Source organism: Zea mays, chromosome 5 (genome assembly GCF_902167145.1).
Source record: "Zea mays cultivar B73 chromosome 5, Zm-B73-REFERENCE-NAM-5.0, whole genome shotgun sequence".
Classification (NCBI taxonomy): Eukaryota; Viridiplantae; Streptophyta; class Magnoliopsida; order Poales; family Poaceae; genus Zea; species Zea mays.
Window position 1 is genome coordinate 175,295,259 of NC_050100.1, and position 17,601 is coordinate 175,312,859.

At 42.8% G+C, this 17,601-nt stretch overlaps 1 protein-coding gene, 1 long non-coding RNA gene and 1 pseudogene across 3 annotated transcripts; 1 reads left to right on the top strand and 2 right to left on the bottom strand.

Annotated features, from left to right (window-relative positions):
• The first annotated feature begins 2,249 nt into the window (after window positions 1-2,249).
• On the top strand, window positions 2,250-3,335 carry LOC103627276 (vegetative cell wall protein gp1). Its single transcript, XM_008647565.3, has one exon. It carries the CDS (start codon window positions 2,334-2,336, stop codon window positions 2,895-2,897), a length of 564 nt encoding a protein of 187 aa, XP_008645787.1. The 5' UTR covers window positions 2,250-2,333; the 3' UTR covers window positions 2,898-3,335.
• A 4,371-nt stretch (window positions 3,336-7,706) lies between these two features.
• On the bottom strand, window positions 7,707-9,099 carry LOC109939571 (uncharacterized). 2 transcript variants are annotated; one of them, XR_002262051.1, is made up of 5 exons: window positions 9,080-9,099; window positions 8,914-8,987; window positions 8,731-8,828; window positions 8,436-8,574; window positions 7,707-7,905 (listed from the first exon to the last, which is right to left on the bottom strand). It is a non-coding gene; the product is annotated as an uncharacterized lncRNA (long non-coding RNA). The 2 variants fall into 2 exon arrangements; XR_002262052.1 differs by having other exon boundaries at window positions 8,722-8,828.
• Window positions 9,100-13,647: 4,548 nt separating this feature from the next.
• On the bottom strand, window positions 13,648-15,393 carry LOC103628690 (uncharacterized; annotated as a pseudogene).
• Window positions 15,394-17,601: the final 2,208 nt, after the last annotated feature.

Here is a 17,601-nt window from a genome sequence, read left to right on the forward strand (position 1 = left end):
AATCACCCCGAATTTCTCCTCCGATCCCCGTCCTCTTTTTTAGGCAAGGCGACGCCAAGCGCTACGAAATGTGCATCGTTTTCAGGGTAATTTGTGGCCTTGCCCTTGTCCGTTGCGGGCTGAAAACGCTCGCCTACTGGAAATCGGTGGAAAGATCTGGCCGCCTGTATGCGGATCGCAGTTCAAGACGACGCAGGCGGCGTTGCGTAGAACGGCGTTCAGATGCGCATGCAGGCCAGATTAGATTAGATTAGATTACATGACATGAGATGCGAGATGTGGACGACGATTCCTAATTAGTACTAGTAATGTACACATTTTATCGTCTGCTGAGAGTCTGAGACTATCATCATATGCCTTCCATTGTTTCATGGCTAGCTGCAAAACATGCTGGAAGGCCGCGTGTTTTGTAACGAAAATTCAAGAGATAAACTTATGATAGGCCGTCAAGTAGATGTGGATTGTTTCCTCCTTAACACACATCATCTTCTATACCACTATATAATCCAGTTTAAACTTTACAAAACACACCCAACTAAATCAGTCCACTTGAATTCAGACGCAACCGAACGAAGCGGCCCGCAGTGTCAGCTGTTCACGGCGAGGAACAGTGACGGCATAGGCCGCCAGGAACCATGGATAGCCCTCCACAGCTATCTGGTCCACGAGCGCTGCCGCCGGAACGCGATCATGTGCTAGCCCGCCTGTGAAGATGTAGGGGGGCGGCAGACGACCGTGTCGTTTGCGACGGTCCGCCGTCCATAGTCCACCACGTAGGATTCGAGTGCTGGACGTACACTACTGTGCCGAACTTCGTCCTGCTCCTTGGCCCGTCGTCGACGAGTTTGGAAAGCGGCCGGTACACGCATCCATCACTTAACTCTGGCAGCTGGTGCTCCCTTTTTCCGGAGAGCTACCGGTTGCTTTGCTTTCCTCTTGTTGCCTTGCCTGCCTACTTTCTCCTCGCCAAGTTAACCCGGGAGTCCGGGACACGGCCGGCGGTTCGCGTTGGTACGTACGTGTAAACTGCGCCTGAATGCTCGCGCGCGGCCGTGTCCGGCCGGGCAGCAGGGCGGAGAAAGAATAGAACGCAAACCATGCATGTCGACCTGCGCTTGACGTAAGCCAGCGACTCCTTTGTTTTTACGGTGTACGTATGTTCCTAGCTTTTTTTTCGTAGTTTGCAATTTACCCGGCCGCCGGCTGTGTGCCTGCCAGTACATACATGACGAACTAAAAGGACGGCACGCTTTTATGGATCTTTTTCTCCAGGGTGGGACTACTATTAACAAACCAATTAACGGCGCGCCTACTCGTCTCCCGGTCGGGCCTCTATCTGCCTTAATTTGCTTTGTTGCTCGCATCGTAGCTGCTAGTCGCCTGTTCTGTTCTACAACTCTATGTGTAGTGCTCCGTACTGATCTTGTTAAGTAGTAGAGGCGGAAACGGCAGCAGACCGTGTACCGCGTCCACTACCAGCTGCAGCTGCTGCCTTATTTTTCAGCTCACTAGCTATAGCTCGATCTTCCGCGCGCGCGTGCGGCGTGCATGCGAAGCTGGAGGCGCGAACGTGATGCACGACGTATTACCAGCAGCTAGCTGAACCTAAAAAAAAGAATCGTCAGACCTACTATTATATGAATCAAATAAAAAGGTAAAAGAAATTTTAATTTGGGACCTCGGGAGTAAAAAGATAGTGGCGTGGTTCATGGACATTAGCATACATACGCATCCAATCATCTATCCATTGCATGCCAGGAATAATATGTAACAATTTACCGCAAGTCCATGCATGGGCCGATGATCAAAACGATGAGGTAGAGATTTCTTGAATCATCAAACCAAGAGGATAAAGAGGAACGACATGGTTTATGTAAACGTTGACGTACCAAAGCAGAGTTACAAATCGGCTTTATTCTTCTTCTTCTTTTTTTTTTCTGTCTCCGCTGCCTGATCTGGTGCCTGGTGGCCGTCGGTTTCAAGACCAAGGGGGGCTGGCACACAACCAGAAAAGATGGTAGACCAGGAGTTCCATGATCCATGCCATTCGCCACGCAGTGCTCAGTTACCTAGCACGTTGGTGCAGATTAAAAACCACTCGTCGAGTTCATCTGGACTGCAGCTACCAAAACATAAGCATCCAAGCTGGGGAGCGGGTGGGGCACGCACGTCAGCGCCCACGTGGCCGACGCGGGGTCCTAAAGACCTAAACTATCCCTTCCCTCGACGAGTCCGCGGCTCCCCCTCCCTACCGCTCCAGGCGCGCAGCATAAAAGCCCGCCCAGCGCACCCCAACCACGCCAGGCACTACCAGCAGTCACCAGAGGCCCCCGATGCCGGCCTCACCGTCGCGCCCCGCGCCGTCTCCGGCCACGCCTCCCTCCGCCGTAGCCACTCCGCGCCGCCGGCGCCGCCTCGTCCAGGGGAATCCCAACCAAAACCAGCACCACTCGCCGTCGCCGTCCCTGGCGCCGGCCTCCCCGTTCCCCTTCTTCCCGTCGTCGCCGTCGCCGTTCCACCGGTTCCTCCCCTCCCCGCTGCGCGCCTCCTCCGTGCCCTTCTCGTGGGAGCACCGCCCGGGCATCCCCAAGACGCCCGCCCGGACCCGCTCCTCCTCCTCCAAGGGCGGCAGCGGCGGCAAGGCGCTCCCGCTCCCGCCGTCGCTGCTCGCCCGCTCCTGCGCCGGCGGCTCTGACCCCTACGCCTCCGTCGTCCCGGCCGAGTACGCCGCCGCGGCGCACCCGGCCGGCTGGAGCGTGCGCGTGCGCCGGACCCGGACCCGCCGGCGCCGGTCGCCCGCCAGCAGCCTGGGCGACGCCCTCGCCGAGTGGCTGTCCATGCTCAGCCTCTACCGCTCCTGGAAACGCGCCGCCGCCTGTTTCGCCGCGAATTCCTAGTCGCCGGCGGCATGAGCTGATGCCGCCGTTTGGATTTGTGCGGTGACACATAATTCACTGTAAATTACTCAAACTACTAGCAATAGCTAGCTAGTGCAGTACAGTATACTTATATGATTCCATTTGATGCGTACGGTCTACAACGTGTAAGTACTAGTATTTAGCGTTGCCAATAATTAGCGACAGGGCACGCTCCGGCAGCGAGTGGTGCTGTTGTTGTTGGCGGTGTGCTTTAGTGAGCATTCATCATTAAGTATTGGGTTTACGTTCAAAGTAACTTCGCTGGGAACTTTAAGCTTGTGGTTGAATTCAGCTGGGTGACCACTACCGCTGACATCAAAAGTCCAAGCCTGTAATCGTGAAAAGCTGATGACGACGAAAAGATGAAAGCGTGTACAAGCATGACATATATTATATATACTCTATGTTTTTTTTATCTGTCGCGATGGAAACGTGCCGGTTAAACTTTGTCTAATATGCAAGTTTTGCCTCATTTTTTATGCACCTTCTCGAAGAAATACTGATTAATTACTTGGCATATGTGCACGTACGTGTGTAAGAAAAACTACAGACAAGATGTATTAAATGTGTGCTCCTAGTAGTATTTTGCTTCCAAGTAGCAACGTACACCAACACCTACGTTTTTGTGAACGTGCATGCTACTACTATACTTTTGGGAAAAAACAAGTCCTTTATAAGTATTTATTTAGTATCTCAAATACAGGTGCTGCAAAAAATCGATGGAGCTTAACTGTTAACCTAGCATAAGTTCGTTGTAACTAGCGCACTAATAAGCCGTATAGTGGTGGAACATATATCCAGCGTACCCATGTTTAAGTTTTGAAACTGGAAAAAAAAAAACTCTAGAACCAGTGATCGATTCACAAAAAAGAAGATGTAACTAGATGAGAGAGTATATATTTCTTTGTCAAATGCTTTAATATATTTTCTTCAATAATGGATGGAGACAGCAGCAAATTTTTAGAAACTTATTCTTTATCGTACTCGTATGAAGTAGTAAATTACATGCGGGAGCGCGGGACGTACGAAGTCCTTGATGTACGTAGTAAGTATGTACTTTTTTGTGTATGAATATTGAATAAACCAACTTTATGTAGAGATGGAAAGAGTCACTAGTACTTATTTATTACGAGCCATCGGCGCAAATAATCTGAAGCATCAGAAAAAAGTGATTTTGTAGTAGTACTGCTATAGTTACGTAAATCTGTTGTGCCTGCCTGGTTATATATATACTATACGCAAAAACAAGTGCCATGTGTTTTCCTTAAAGAAAGCACTACTAGTTACATCACGCAATACAAATGCAGGCGCCGGAAGCGACAAGGAGGAAACGATCGAATTTCTGTGACAAGAGGTGTGTGTGTGCAGTGCATATAGATAGATCTAGCTTTGCGTTAACCGACAGCTTAATGGGTGCTGCGACATGCACAAAGCATGCACCCACCAAATCAGCAGTATTCTGTGGTTGTCAGGAGTCACGACGAGCAAGCCAGGATGTGCACCCCAACGTAGGTAGCTAGCTACTCTTCTTCTACCACGCATCACCTGCAGGTGCGTGCATATCTTAACTGCTACATTAACAATCCCGTAATATAAATGCACGTATATATAAGTGTGCATCGTCTACTGATAATTAACTTATTACTCCCGCGCTTCACTTTACGAACCTAAAAAAATCCACAAAAAGCTTTCTCCTTTCTCCATTTGCATATATACATGCATGCATGTGGCGTACACACGCCCTTTCGGTTGTGTACGCTTTGATTTGAACAGATATATCGATTGTGCAGTTGTAGTGGAGGCTGCCTTTTGCTTCACCTGCTGTCTAAAACGGACTACGTACGTGATGCATGCAAAGAAGAAAAAAAAGCTAGCGCCGCATACTATTATATATGTCACGTTCTCGCCAACCTTTTTTTTAGAACTTTTTCGGACAATCTTCGGATGTATACATATGCATGCTTCAACTTTGTCGGTCAACATTCTTTAGTTTTAAATGAATTTAATGAAAAGCACAAATGCATCTACAACCTTGACCTGATTTCATTAGATATACTCTGAGAATATATTTATGTAGTGCACCCTGGTCAAAGTTACAAAAGTTGGACGTAAGATAAATTCAAAGTACTAAATTAAGTATAGTTTAGTATAAAGAGAACACCAGCCATTAGGGCATGTACAGTGGGTGTCTTAAGTTGTGTCTTAGAGTGTGTCTAGGGTGTTGAATGTAAAAAGTCTGAAGACATGTATGTTGACGAAGACACAGTGTCTTAGCTCTATATTCGAGACAGGAGACTATCTGATTGGTCACTTTAATTTATTGAATGCTCCGATTGGTACAATGAATATGGTAAGACACATGTTTTAGACATGACCACTGTATTATCTTGTGTTTTAGTTGTGTCTTATACTTGGAGTACCGTGCAACAGTGTCTAGGTTGTACATATAGATGGCCAAAAAGCACGAGGCCCGTGAGCCCGGCACGAAGCCCGCTTTTTGGGCCCGGTCCGAGCCCGGTACGGTAGAATAAGCGGGCGGGCTTGGACAGGAAACTAGGCACGGCGGGCTAGCCCGGCACGGCCCGTTTACCTCTAAGCCTGTTAAGCCCGTTTTTTTACACTAAAACGTGCTTACCGGCCCGTTTAGCCCGCTTTTCGGCCCGTTTTTTTCGTGCTAAACGGGTCGGCCCGGCCCGTTTAGGCCCCCTGCGGGCCGAGCTTTGACAGAAAATTAAGCCCGCTGGCTCAGCAGGCCCGGCCCGGTTTTTGGCCGGGCTTCACCGGGCCGGGCTGGGCCGGGCCGGGCGGCCCGTTTGGCTTCTCTAGTTGTACATGCCCTTAACAAGATTGCCGTACATTTATTTTCAGTTGCCGTTTTATTTATGTCTTGGTTATTATTGATGGAAAATGGGTGGGGTCCATTTATTAGACACAACCCGTTTAGGCAAGGGCACATCGGTAGATTGAGGCCGGTGCCGCAACTATTCGAGGGGCGATTTCACTTTTTTTTTGTTTACCTTTTTGCATAGATTTATGTTACATCAACATAGGATTTTTCATCATCTATCCATTCGTATTTTTGTTATTTTTTATTGCATTAAGGATTATATTGGGAATCTCATTTTTCTAAGTGATTTCCAATTTCTCAAGAGAAATTAGTTATTTTTTTATAAAAATAGAAATCTCTTGTGAAAATGGGGTTCCTAAACTAGTCAAAAAAAAATAGAGTTCCTAAACTAGTCGGTTTTCTCTCCAAAATGGGATCACAGGATACGTTGTATTGCAGTGATGATCGCCGGCTGGACGTACCACCGGGACTGTCGTGGGCAAACGTACTGACCCATACCGGTGTTAATTTAGCGTGTTCCCTACTCGTACAGATCATGGCGGCGCGTCACGTACATGGTGTGCGTCCTTGTCACTGGGATCACGCATGATCACGCTATCGGTATTAATTACTCGCCCCTGGTGTCATGTCACTACGATTCTTAGCTCCCTGCAGCTGTCAAGCTACGCTCAAGCCTGCAACGCAAAAGAAATTTTTTTTTGCCAAATTGTGAAAATCAATTTTCAACGGATGGTTTAAAAATAAAAAAAATATTTACAGTGACGATTTTAAAACCGACGGTTACAAAGTTAAAATATATGGTTTCACTTAAGCAATTCAAACCTATGATCAAGTATAGGACGATATCCTTTTTTATTAACTTTGATAGATGTTATATTGAATGTTATTTGTCATCCCGGACCAAGTACTTGGTGTAAACCATGCAAAGTAACATGTTAGAAGTGGAAGAGTCGTTTTTGGAAGATGATGCACAATAAGAAGGTTGTTTCGAAAAATTTCCATGACTACTTGCACGGTTTACACCTGATACATAATTTCCTAAATGATTTATCTAAAAAATAAACTATGAATTTTTAGATCTCATTAAATTACTGATTTTTTATAGGGTCAGTTTTCATCTAAGGTTCTTCAAAAAAAAACTAATTTCAAATTCAAAGAACTTAAAACATATGTTTAGACCCCCTAAATGACTCTAAACAAAAAAAAGGCATCAATTACAAAACGTTAGATCTTGTTGGGTTGAATAAGTCATGAAGTTGTTTGCTTGGCAATTATTTTAAAAAACGATTAACTAAGCCAAGCATGAGTAGAAACCCACCTATTTTTTTCAGCTACGATTGGAATAAGAATCTATCCTTTTAAAAATATGATTTGTAGAGACGATTATTATTGCATCAACGTCTTTAAAATAGCTAAGTCAAATGATTCTTGTAAATTGATTTGTATAAGCCATTCCAAAGCTATAGTGCAGTAAATAAAAATAATTCTAGAGATAGTTTTCTATATACACCGAACCTAAAAAAAGGTGAGGCGGCCACGTAAAACATGCGTGCAATTGTGTTAGTTCTAGGCTCCTCGTGTACAGGATCGATCGGAGATTAGCTTAGCTAGCTTAATTTAATATAATAATCGCGCATATATACCCTGTGGTTTGGTGGTATAGAGAAAATGGATTCGACTCTCTCTCTATATATATATATATATAAGGTAAGTGTCCGTGCGTTGCAACGGCAACATATAATACCATGATGAATTATGTACAAATGTGTGTTTCATTGTTATCGTAAAATGTCTGTGCTTTGCACACAATCATATTTGATACCCATAAAAATATATATGTTCTATACACATTTAGATCTCGAGATTTCCAATTCCCTCCAACGAAATAAGTCCAAGAAATTTTGTTTGAGACCTAAATGACCTCAGAAGAAATGTTTACATTCTGACAAATCTTTTTAAGATGCTAGAACATATTCGATCTTTAAAAAGAACCATAGATTCCAATCTGAAAAATCAGCTTGCTGACATTGCCTTGGCTCCACGGTGTCGTTGTCACCGCCACATAGGAACATCGGTCCCTCGTAGCCGCCACAATACGCCCTTCCTACAACCGCGTGCACAACAGCGCAACAAAACGGCCTGGCATATAGCAATAAAAGGCAACAGTCAAAGACATTTACAGAAAACAATGTTGATGCACTAAGCACTTTTTTTTAAAAAGAATGAAGGTAGTAAATGAAAGGCATAAACATTGAGTAATAAAATCAAATTCCCTTGGAGTTGGTAGTATATATTACCACTCAACTCAATAAGTGCTTTTGTGCATATCCTACTCATATGTTGTTTCTAGGCAAAGTCAAATTAGTAAAGACTGATTGTATTGGTTAACAGGGATGCAGTAGATCAGTAGTACATTGAAGGAATTAGTAAGACCATTTTAAAAATAACTGACAAGGTATTGGTTGCAAAGTGAATGCAAGTATAACTGTAGTGAACACCTGTCATATTGTAATGGTGATTAAGTACGAAATTTCTAGCTCAAAACGGGTGTAGTAGGAGCAACAAAGATGATTTACTACTATGCACAACCAGTGCTGGTGAACAAAAACCCGATTGTTCATAGAACATAATGCATGTTAACATAACTTATGGGTTACCAGTTGTTATACCTTGCCAAAGTACGAAGAAGCAAAAGATGACATAAATGATCAAAGCCACCAGATTCGCAATGGAAGATGTTGATTTGGAATTCATCATCTTCTCCAATGCCTTCATACGCTCCATCCTAGCCCTCTTTAACACCACAAGCTGAAACATGTGAGATGGTAAACATGAAACATTCTTAAATATGCTCTTACAGTTAAAATGATATAAATTTGTCTTATATGTGGAGGTCAGTTAAAAAATCCATTCTTAAATATGCAAAAACTAATAGGAAAGCAAAACAAAATGTACCCTATTTACCAAAACATGCTCCATAAGTTTAGTGTCAGCATTAGTCCATCCATCAACTACACTTATTGCCATTACAATAAGATCAGCTCCCAATACAATAAGATCACCTGCATAAACAATGGTCAATAGATGGAGTAAGTCCAACAAACTATAGAAACGTACATCAAACAGATACAAAAGGCCCTCACATACCCTGGTTCACGGGTTGGCGCCTATTTGAGGATACATTAGAATGGTCCAGTCAAACACATAGTCGAACGAGTATCCTGTATTAGTAACAACACAATTATGAGATACAAATAACATGACATCCTAGTAAAGAACACCTGAAGAATAAGCATGCACGCTAAAATCATACCTTCCCGGATAAAGAAACCACGGAATAGTCACCCTGATATATAGAACAGCGACAATATGCTATTGAAATTGGAAGACAATTAATACCATGAATTAGTATATAATTATACCAATTAAATCTAAAACAAAAGAAAAATATTATGTGATTGCTAATAATGACATAAGTGATTCAAAGTGCAGGGTGATTCACAGATAGAATGAGACATTCATGTTTCATTCTCTACACTCCCTAATCACATCGAAATTGACATTTCATTGTCATCTCTAGTATAATGACACCGACACATACCTGTGGATCACCTATGTCACTGTCCGGTCGAGGCGCAGATGGCTTCTAAGGAGAAGATGATTTGGTCGAATTTACTGCTCACAACCATAGTATTTCAGCCCACCGTTACCAGGTGGAGGCAACACCTGCCAATTCGAAATTCCTCTTCGTTTGCTGCCCAAGAAACATGTAAAAACAACGGATATACATTACAATGAGAAAACAACCAGACAAATCTAAAAAAACAAATATTCAGATCCGAAACAAGAGAGTAGAATTACTACATCAACATGGGAAACAACTTAAGTTAAAAAATGAGGTTTCCAATTTTTAGGATTCCACTGAATGTACAACAGCTCCAACCTCTTTTCTTGTGCCTTAGCAGCTACACGAGCGCAAAGCGTCCAAAAAGGAGCATCACAAAATCTATGATTGCAAAGTAAATATGTCAGTCATTTTCTGAAAATGATACGAACCCAACCAATAAGCATATCATTGACTGAAACATTGAGAAATTCACATGACACGTGCAGTTGGCACACTCCTGATTTTAGTTTCAGCAGTCTTTGAAACGTAGGGATTTCACCAGAATTGTGAATTTCTTTGAAATGCATGCCGTGGATCAGGGAGTATAAAAATTTCACAGAAATTTGTTTAAGCGGTAGCTCTAGCGGAACTATGGCCTATTCGATGATAGTCACCTCCTCTCGGGCCTCCTGGTGCTCTTCGTCCGCCGCGTCACCAAGTTCGGCGACACGGCCCACGCGGACCGGCTCATCTTCTCATTCCAGGATCCGGATCCAAAACACGCATACACAAATCTATATTAAAAAGGATTATCACCTTTGTGTTGGTCCAGCACCGATGTCTGACCAACACTCTAGCCATATATATTTTCATCAGTTAGCCCATTAATAGGTAGAACAATTGCTTGATATAATTACCTTAGATGAAATAAATTATGTTTTGCTGAGGTCAAAGCATTCTAGAGGAAGATACCTGAAAAAGAATAGAAAAATAAGTGTAATGAGACATGCATGTCGTTCCAAAGGAACAATGGCCATAGTTTGCTCATCTCTATCGTCTCTTAGCTCTCACCTGCTTATTCACCATGCACCACCGTCGCTCCCTTCCCCGCTCTCGCACCCCATGCTGCAGAAATAGGGATTTTTAAATCTGAGGCGAAAGAGGTGTGCATCAAAGATTCCACTCCAGTTTGCATATATATGAGTAAAAACAGAAAAGCAAAGAAAGTGAGAATAATATTCTCACACAAAGTCTGTAAAAAATGCATAGGCATATATGAAACTATTAGTGCCAGTGGCATACCATTTGTATGTTTCATTAGTTATCCTTCTTTCTTTAGTGAACAACATCGTGGTTAACGCAGAGAGACGGAGTGTGGCGGCAATTAGCAGCGAACAGCAGGCATGAACAACCATCAGTTACCCAAGGTGAAAAGTCGTATGATCTGGATAAATAGAGTTGCCCATGGTCAAGAGTCCTATGAGCTGGAGAAAGTCTATTTAATGGAATACATAATGAAATATCAAGACCAAGTCATCTAATAAGTTATCTTGTTCTGATGAGCCTTAATAAGTTATCCTGGCCGCGCTCTACCGCATGCTACTCTCTCCCATTGATTTCCTTGTGAACAAGATCAGGAACAACAATGTGTAGCTTTCTACAGATATCTGGTTTCCAGGCTGACCAGGGCAGGTTAAGAGATAGATAGAGAGATAGACAGACAGACAGACATACGGACAGGGAAGTAAACTGCTGCTGCAGTGGAGTCGTTTGGCAGATTGACAATAAACAGTGTCAGGGTTAGGGCCTTTCACCTTTACACTAAAAGCCAGACTGGAGGGTGGCAAAAAGCGATCGCAAATGGGGGGGAGGTCCCTTTTGAGAATCCAAGGAGATAAACCAGCAGCCAGGCCCCTGCGTTTCTCTTTCTCCCTCGATGTACAGTGGAGCAAGCAACGGACACGGAACGTGTGGAGATGGGGAGGAGTGTCGTCGAAATGCAGTGAAGGGTGGATCGACTTCACTGTTAGTCTATTACTACCAATGAAGCCTGAACTGACACAGGACAGGTGATGGACATGGCTAATGGTTTCTGGAATGGCAAAGGCAAGAGGTCCACTGATACGGCATATCAGCAAATGCTCCTTATAGACATTCTAATAATGTTGCAATATATAGCAGCTTGGTACAGATAATCTAATCATGCAGAACAAAGTTGGCACTTGACAATCCTATAGGGGCTGATATTACCATTCAATAAGGGGGCAAAATCTACATCACTGCAAAGCAGAATGTAACATAGCACAAGGAAAGAAATTTTTATTACTAACCAGGTATTACAATGTCACCAAGGCCAAGCATGGAGAATGGCCGTGCATCATCCGCAGTAGAAAACAGAAGCTGTACATAACCAAACAAAGCCAGATCAGCTGAAGCATCAAGATGAGAAAAATGGAACCAACTAACTGAGTAATTGACAATGGTATTAACAAAAAAGATTCAATATGAAAGAGTGCTGACCTTTATAGGAGCATCAAAAGATTTAGCCACACTGACCATAACTGGAGTAAAGAACACCCAAAAAATGTCATACACAAGAAGTCCACCCAGGAAATGGAAAAGGACAATTGCATGTAATAATGAACAGAGAATGATTCACTAGCACAATGTTGAAACAAGTAGAAGAAATCAACTCAGCCATAACTGATAAAATGGTTGTAACATTATTTTCAGAAATAGTCAATACAGCAGTCAAAGTGCAAGGACCCAACCCCAATTACTTCAGAACTACTCCATCCGTCCCAAATTAAAATTTGTTTTACCTTTTTACATGATTCATACAATAATTAATGTATGTGTTCTATATATATGTCTAGGTTCATAATTATCCATATGAATATGGACATAAAAATCTAGAGCTAAACGACTACTATTTTGGGACGAAGGGAGTATTAATCAATTATGCATGAGACACAGGTTCCATATTATAATATTCATGATATAATATGATCACAATTCAAAGCTCGCCAAGGAAGTATATGACAAAGTGCATGCTAAAAAACCCCACATTAAGCAATACTTGTTGCCCAATACAATCTGACAAGAATATGAAATTGTACACATTTAAATCCACATACAAACAACAAGCAATACTTTTAACTTCCTATAGTGCATAAGAGATAGCTCCTTTCATAGACAAATGAAGTAAAGATATATTAAGACCAGATGATCCGTAATAAACCATAGATATAATATTATAATGTTTCAGTGGTGATTATGATAGTACAGAGATAATAAAATAAGGACATGTTTGTGATTGAAATAGTGATGATGTGTTCTCAGAAGTTATAGCATAAATTAGAAGTATATAATGTTCAGACCAAATCAAGCAATCATTGAGAAAACACTTACCGAGAGAATGGCTCCAGTTTTAAATGATCCCAATGACAGCATCTCAATCCCATGAGAAAGTGAAGTGTTAAGATTCTAGTATTTCAACGAGGTCCTACCTTGAAAGGAAGAAGGACAGATCGATCTCTGAAAGTCTGACGCCACATCAACCAGCAGAGAGAATTCCTCAAAGATCGTTAACAAGTCAATCCATCATTGGATCATGCAGGACTGCACCCATCATTTGCTGCAAGCAACCGAGCTAGTTTGGTGTGCTAAAAAGCCCCTCCCAGATCGATCGAGCAGCACGCCCGGCCGAGGGGGATGCAACCTGATTATTTGGTGATATAATTTGGTTTGATATTGACATCCTAGATGTAGCTCCAAATTGTTAAAATCATGATTTTGGCTCAGAATATCGTTCTCATGAACAGGAGACTGATTATGTTTTGCTACTCGGCTCTCACGTGCCGCTCAACCGTCAATACCATTAAATATGATTGTGCCGTTGCAACGCATGGGTATTGAACATAAGATTCAATTGCATAGTGATCTACCATCCTTATGGCACTACCTCTTATGCACTAATCATCCTCAGAAACAAACATTCCAGTGATAAACCCAATACAACACAACACAAGAGAAAGTTGTACAAAGGCCTTAGAGCACAAAAATATGAAAATTTACTCCATTCCAAACTATGTCATTTTGGATTTTCTAGATAATGTTTTTTTACTATGTATCTAGGCATGACATATATCTAAGTGCATGGCAGCATCTAGAAAAGCTAAACGACTTAGAGAGGGAGTAACAGGAATAGAAAACAGTAGCATGATTGTACTTAACTACATTTTCGTCTCTGTTTAAACATTACAGTCAGCTGTAATAGAACCCTGAAATCAACTATATTCCATTTAAGGGGCTTAGGCCATAAAACCAAACCCAAACTAATAGAAAGTCCCTGAGGAATCAAATACAATGGTTCGGTGTCGTTTCAACGATCATATAGCCCTAGGAAATTACCATATCAATGTTTTCATGTCCACTGCATATCTGGTCAGTGGGCAACAACTCCATCCCATCCTCTTGGTATATCTATTGTGGACAAAAGAGATACAAGAATTAAAGAACGTAGAAGATAAATACTGAGTCAACTAAAACAGAAGGAAAAAATGGAACAATTAGCTTGCCTGTTCACCATATGCATTCACATTCTTCTGCTCACTGAACAGATAGGTATCATTGAGTTGATTATCACATAAATCCGATGAAGGACCAACTGAGGGTAGTGATTTATCTTCTGCACATTGGAATGCTGAGAGATCATCCAGAATATCATAATTGGAATAAGACGAGTCAAACCCTTGCTGCAAAGCAACATTAGAAGAATAAACAACATTTGAAGAAGGAAGCCAAGATAACCCATCTGTATTCTCCAGCTGCTGCTGATCATATGTGAAATCAGATCTCCTTTTTCCAATAAAAGGAAAAAAGAAATAGAGTTAATCATCTCTTTAAACAAATCAAGATTTCAGACAGTAAGCTATAAGTTCTGAATACCTGAATAATGTATCAACATCCTCAAAATTGTCAATGCCAGGCCAATCAATGTAGTTTAGATCATTATCTCCATAAGTGAGGCTATCCTGTGGAGCACTGTGGTTATTGAGAATGGACGAACCATTGCTCAGTGCAAACTGACAGGAGTTCCAGTTATCCGTTGGACATCTGGTTTCAGCGATTGTATTTTCTTCCCTTGAAGAAAAGGTGTTGGAGCTGTTTTTGCAATCTCTAATGCAGTCACCAGCAGTGTTTATATTCTAGGATACTATCATGTTCTCATGTTGTATGTTCTGTGAATTATATTTTTGTGGAGCTGAGTTATTTGTTCCAGGGATGACACCTTGAATTTTCTCACTGGCAACTACATGCTTCAACTTCTTAGTACAGAGATAATAAAATAAGGACAGGTTTGTGATTGAAATAGTGATGATGTGTTCTCAGAAGTTATAGCAGAAAATAGAAGTATATAGTGTTCAGACCAAATCAAGCAATCATTGAGAAAACACTTACCGAGAGAATGGCGCCGGTTTTAAATGATCCCAATGACAGCATCTCAATCCCCTGAGAAAGTGAAGTGTTAAGGTTCTAGTATTTCAATGAGGTCCTACCTTGAAAGGAAGAAGGACAGATCGATCTCTGATAGTCTGACGCCACGTCAACCAGCAGAGAGAATTCCTCAAAGATCGTTAACAAGTCAATCCATCATTGGATCATGCAGGACTGCACCCATCATTTGCTTCAAGCAACTGAGATGGTTTGGTGTGCTAAAAAGCCCCTCCCAGATCGATCGAGCAGCATGCCCGGCCGAGGGGGATACAACCTGCTCCCGCCTGAACTCCGCGGCGGGGGAGGCGACGAGCGGTTCATTGGCGATGGGGGGTGGATCAGACGGTTGGCGATGGTGGAATCGAGGCTGGGGCGGTGTTGGCGGCGGGCGAAATCGGGGACATGGCTGTAGGGGATCCACCCGCGCCCACGACGAGGGAGTCCAGCACGGACTCTCGTTGCCGCTGCTTCTGCATCTTCCCGGAGCAGTCCACCATGGGCGCCTTGGTCAACAGCTCCATTGCGGCGCGACGAGGGCGAGATTCACAGCCCTATGCCTCTGGTCTTCCTCAGATCTTGGTGCCGGAAGCATAGAGTGTGAAGGTGATCGCCTCGTTCTCGAAGGCAGCGATGGAGGTGAGGTGAGGCGGTCGGGGGACGAGCAAGTAGGGCAGGCCGGAGGTGACGACTGGTGGGAGATGGGGGATCGTGGGCGGGTGGGCGTCGGGGGAGAGATCGGGTGCATCGGACGGAGGAGGGCTTCACGGGACATTGGACGATTGAGATCGCAGAATGGCAGAACGGAGCTGAGGCAGGCTACCCTTAGAGCCTTAATAAGTAGTAAAGATTCTTATGCTGGTTTACACATGTGTATAACAGATGTCCACTGTGTGAGTACGCAAGTGGATCTGAACTTGTAAAAAACAAATGAGTAAAGCGCGGAGACGGACCTGGGGATCCATGTCCGGGAAAAGAGGGAGAGATGAGATTCGTCATCTATAGGAGTTTTGAATGCATTGCCCTCGGTATATATCCAGGCAAAAAGAACAAAAAACTCTTGGAGTATTCTGATGCTAGAGCAGCATGTTTTTGTCAATTCCTCTTTTAACTGAAGTGCATTAAACTTCTTGATACTAATAATTAACACAAAAATTTACACAACTGAATTTTTAGAAAGACCCAACAGAAAGAAATTACCTTGGCACGAGACTATATGATGGCATCACTTTCCACACAAATTTTAGAGCACTACATTGGTCATAGTAATCTAGCTGGCATAAAAAATCATGGTGATTGCGACAAGGCAGTTGACATCATGAACAACAATGATAAAATCTTAGGAATGACAAAAGGCAACCACTGAAACTGCCAAGAGGGGGGAATATGGAGTTAATACTGAATGGCTATGCAAACGACAAGGTAATGAAAGTAGTATATCAGAAGTGAGGAAGCAATGACAAAATGTACAACCAAAATATAAGCAGTTCTTACTCAAAATCGGTGCCTAAACAATTATGTAATGCATAGCTATGCATCAACAGTCCAAATGTAAACATTCAAGGGCTAATAAACCAAAATAGTTAACATTGTAGAACATGATGTACTTACTGCCTAGGGGCCACGAGAACCATTCGAGGTGAAGGTTTCTTTCCCACTTGGTTTTGGAGCCAAGACTGCCCTCAGCTTGGGCCAGTAGTAGGGACACCAGAGGTAAAGAAGCGTGTGATTTCTGTTAGGCCTTTCTAAGACCGGATGATTTCCATACAGGCTGCACCTATCAGTGATGTTTCATTTAGTACAAAATCAACATCACATAAAACACGAATAAGGCTTATTATATACTATACTCTCAGCCCAGACCAAGCAGAGACTGCAAAGAAACACATGTTTAAAATTTAGAAGCACGGTTCTTCACATAACATCGTTAAAGATTGGATCAATTTAATTCTACAAAATATATTAACAAGAAAGTAACATCTAAGCACATGCTTTCCTTAATCTACTATCACCGTAGCGAATAGTTAGTAGCATTCAATAACCAATGCAAGGAATGTATATCAAAATCTAATAAGATTGAAAGAAAGTTTTTTGATCCAATAGCAGCCAAGTTTATTCCTGGATTCTACTAGAGGGAAGAGAACAACTACACAATCAAACGAGAAATAGAAAAAGGCATTGAGACTGCAACCAAATAGCTGACTGAAAACCGAATAGCTTTCATTCGAAGGCTGGTTCAATTCATACCATTAAAGAACAAGATGCAGCTATAATTTAGATGTTTAAAACTAAAAACTGTGAAGATCAATTGCCCTACAGAACACTCTGCAACTAACTAAAATTTTGTTTGGATGTCAGGCTTGACATAAAAACAATGCATGGATGCATTGTCGCTGTCCTAAAGCAAGTTTTGAAGGGCTTGTTGTTTATATATCTGCTTCCTTGATAGGATCAGCATGGCCGCTTCGGTCATCAAGGATGTCCTGCAAGTGGCAGACGTCCACTGAGATCCGGAAGCAACAGTCTCGCCCGCGCTCCAAGACCCTGAGGAGCGAGTTCATGCACTTTTGTATGACTGCGAGCTGCTTGCACACGCGGCGGCCGCACACCAGCGCCTGCAGCCGCACAATGCCCCACAGTACCCTCAACGCCCTCCAAGCATTAACACATCCACTAACAAGAACGAGTGACAGGACAAAAAAGCAGAGGCTGCGGCGATAAGCCTACCAGGA

Bases quoted from the DNA above. Each gene is read 5' to 3' on its own strand.
- LOC103627276 (XM_008647565.3), top strand. From the start codon at position 2,334: ATGCCGGCCTCACCGTCGCGCCCCGCGCCGTCTCCGGCCACGCCTCCC.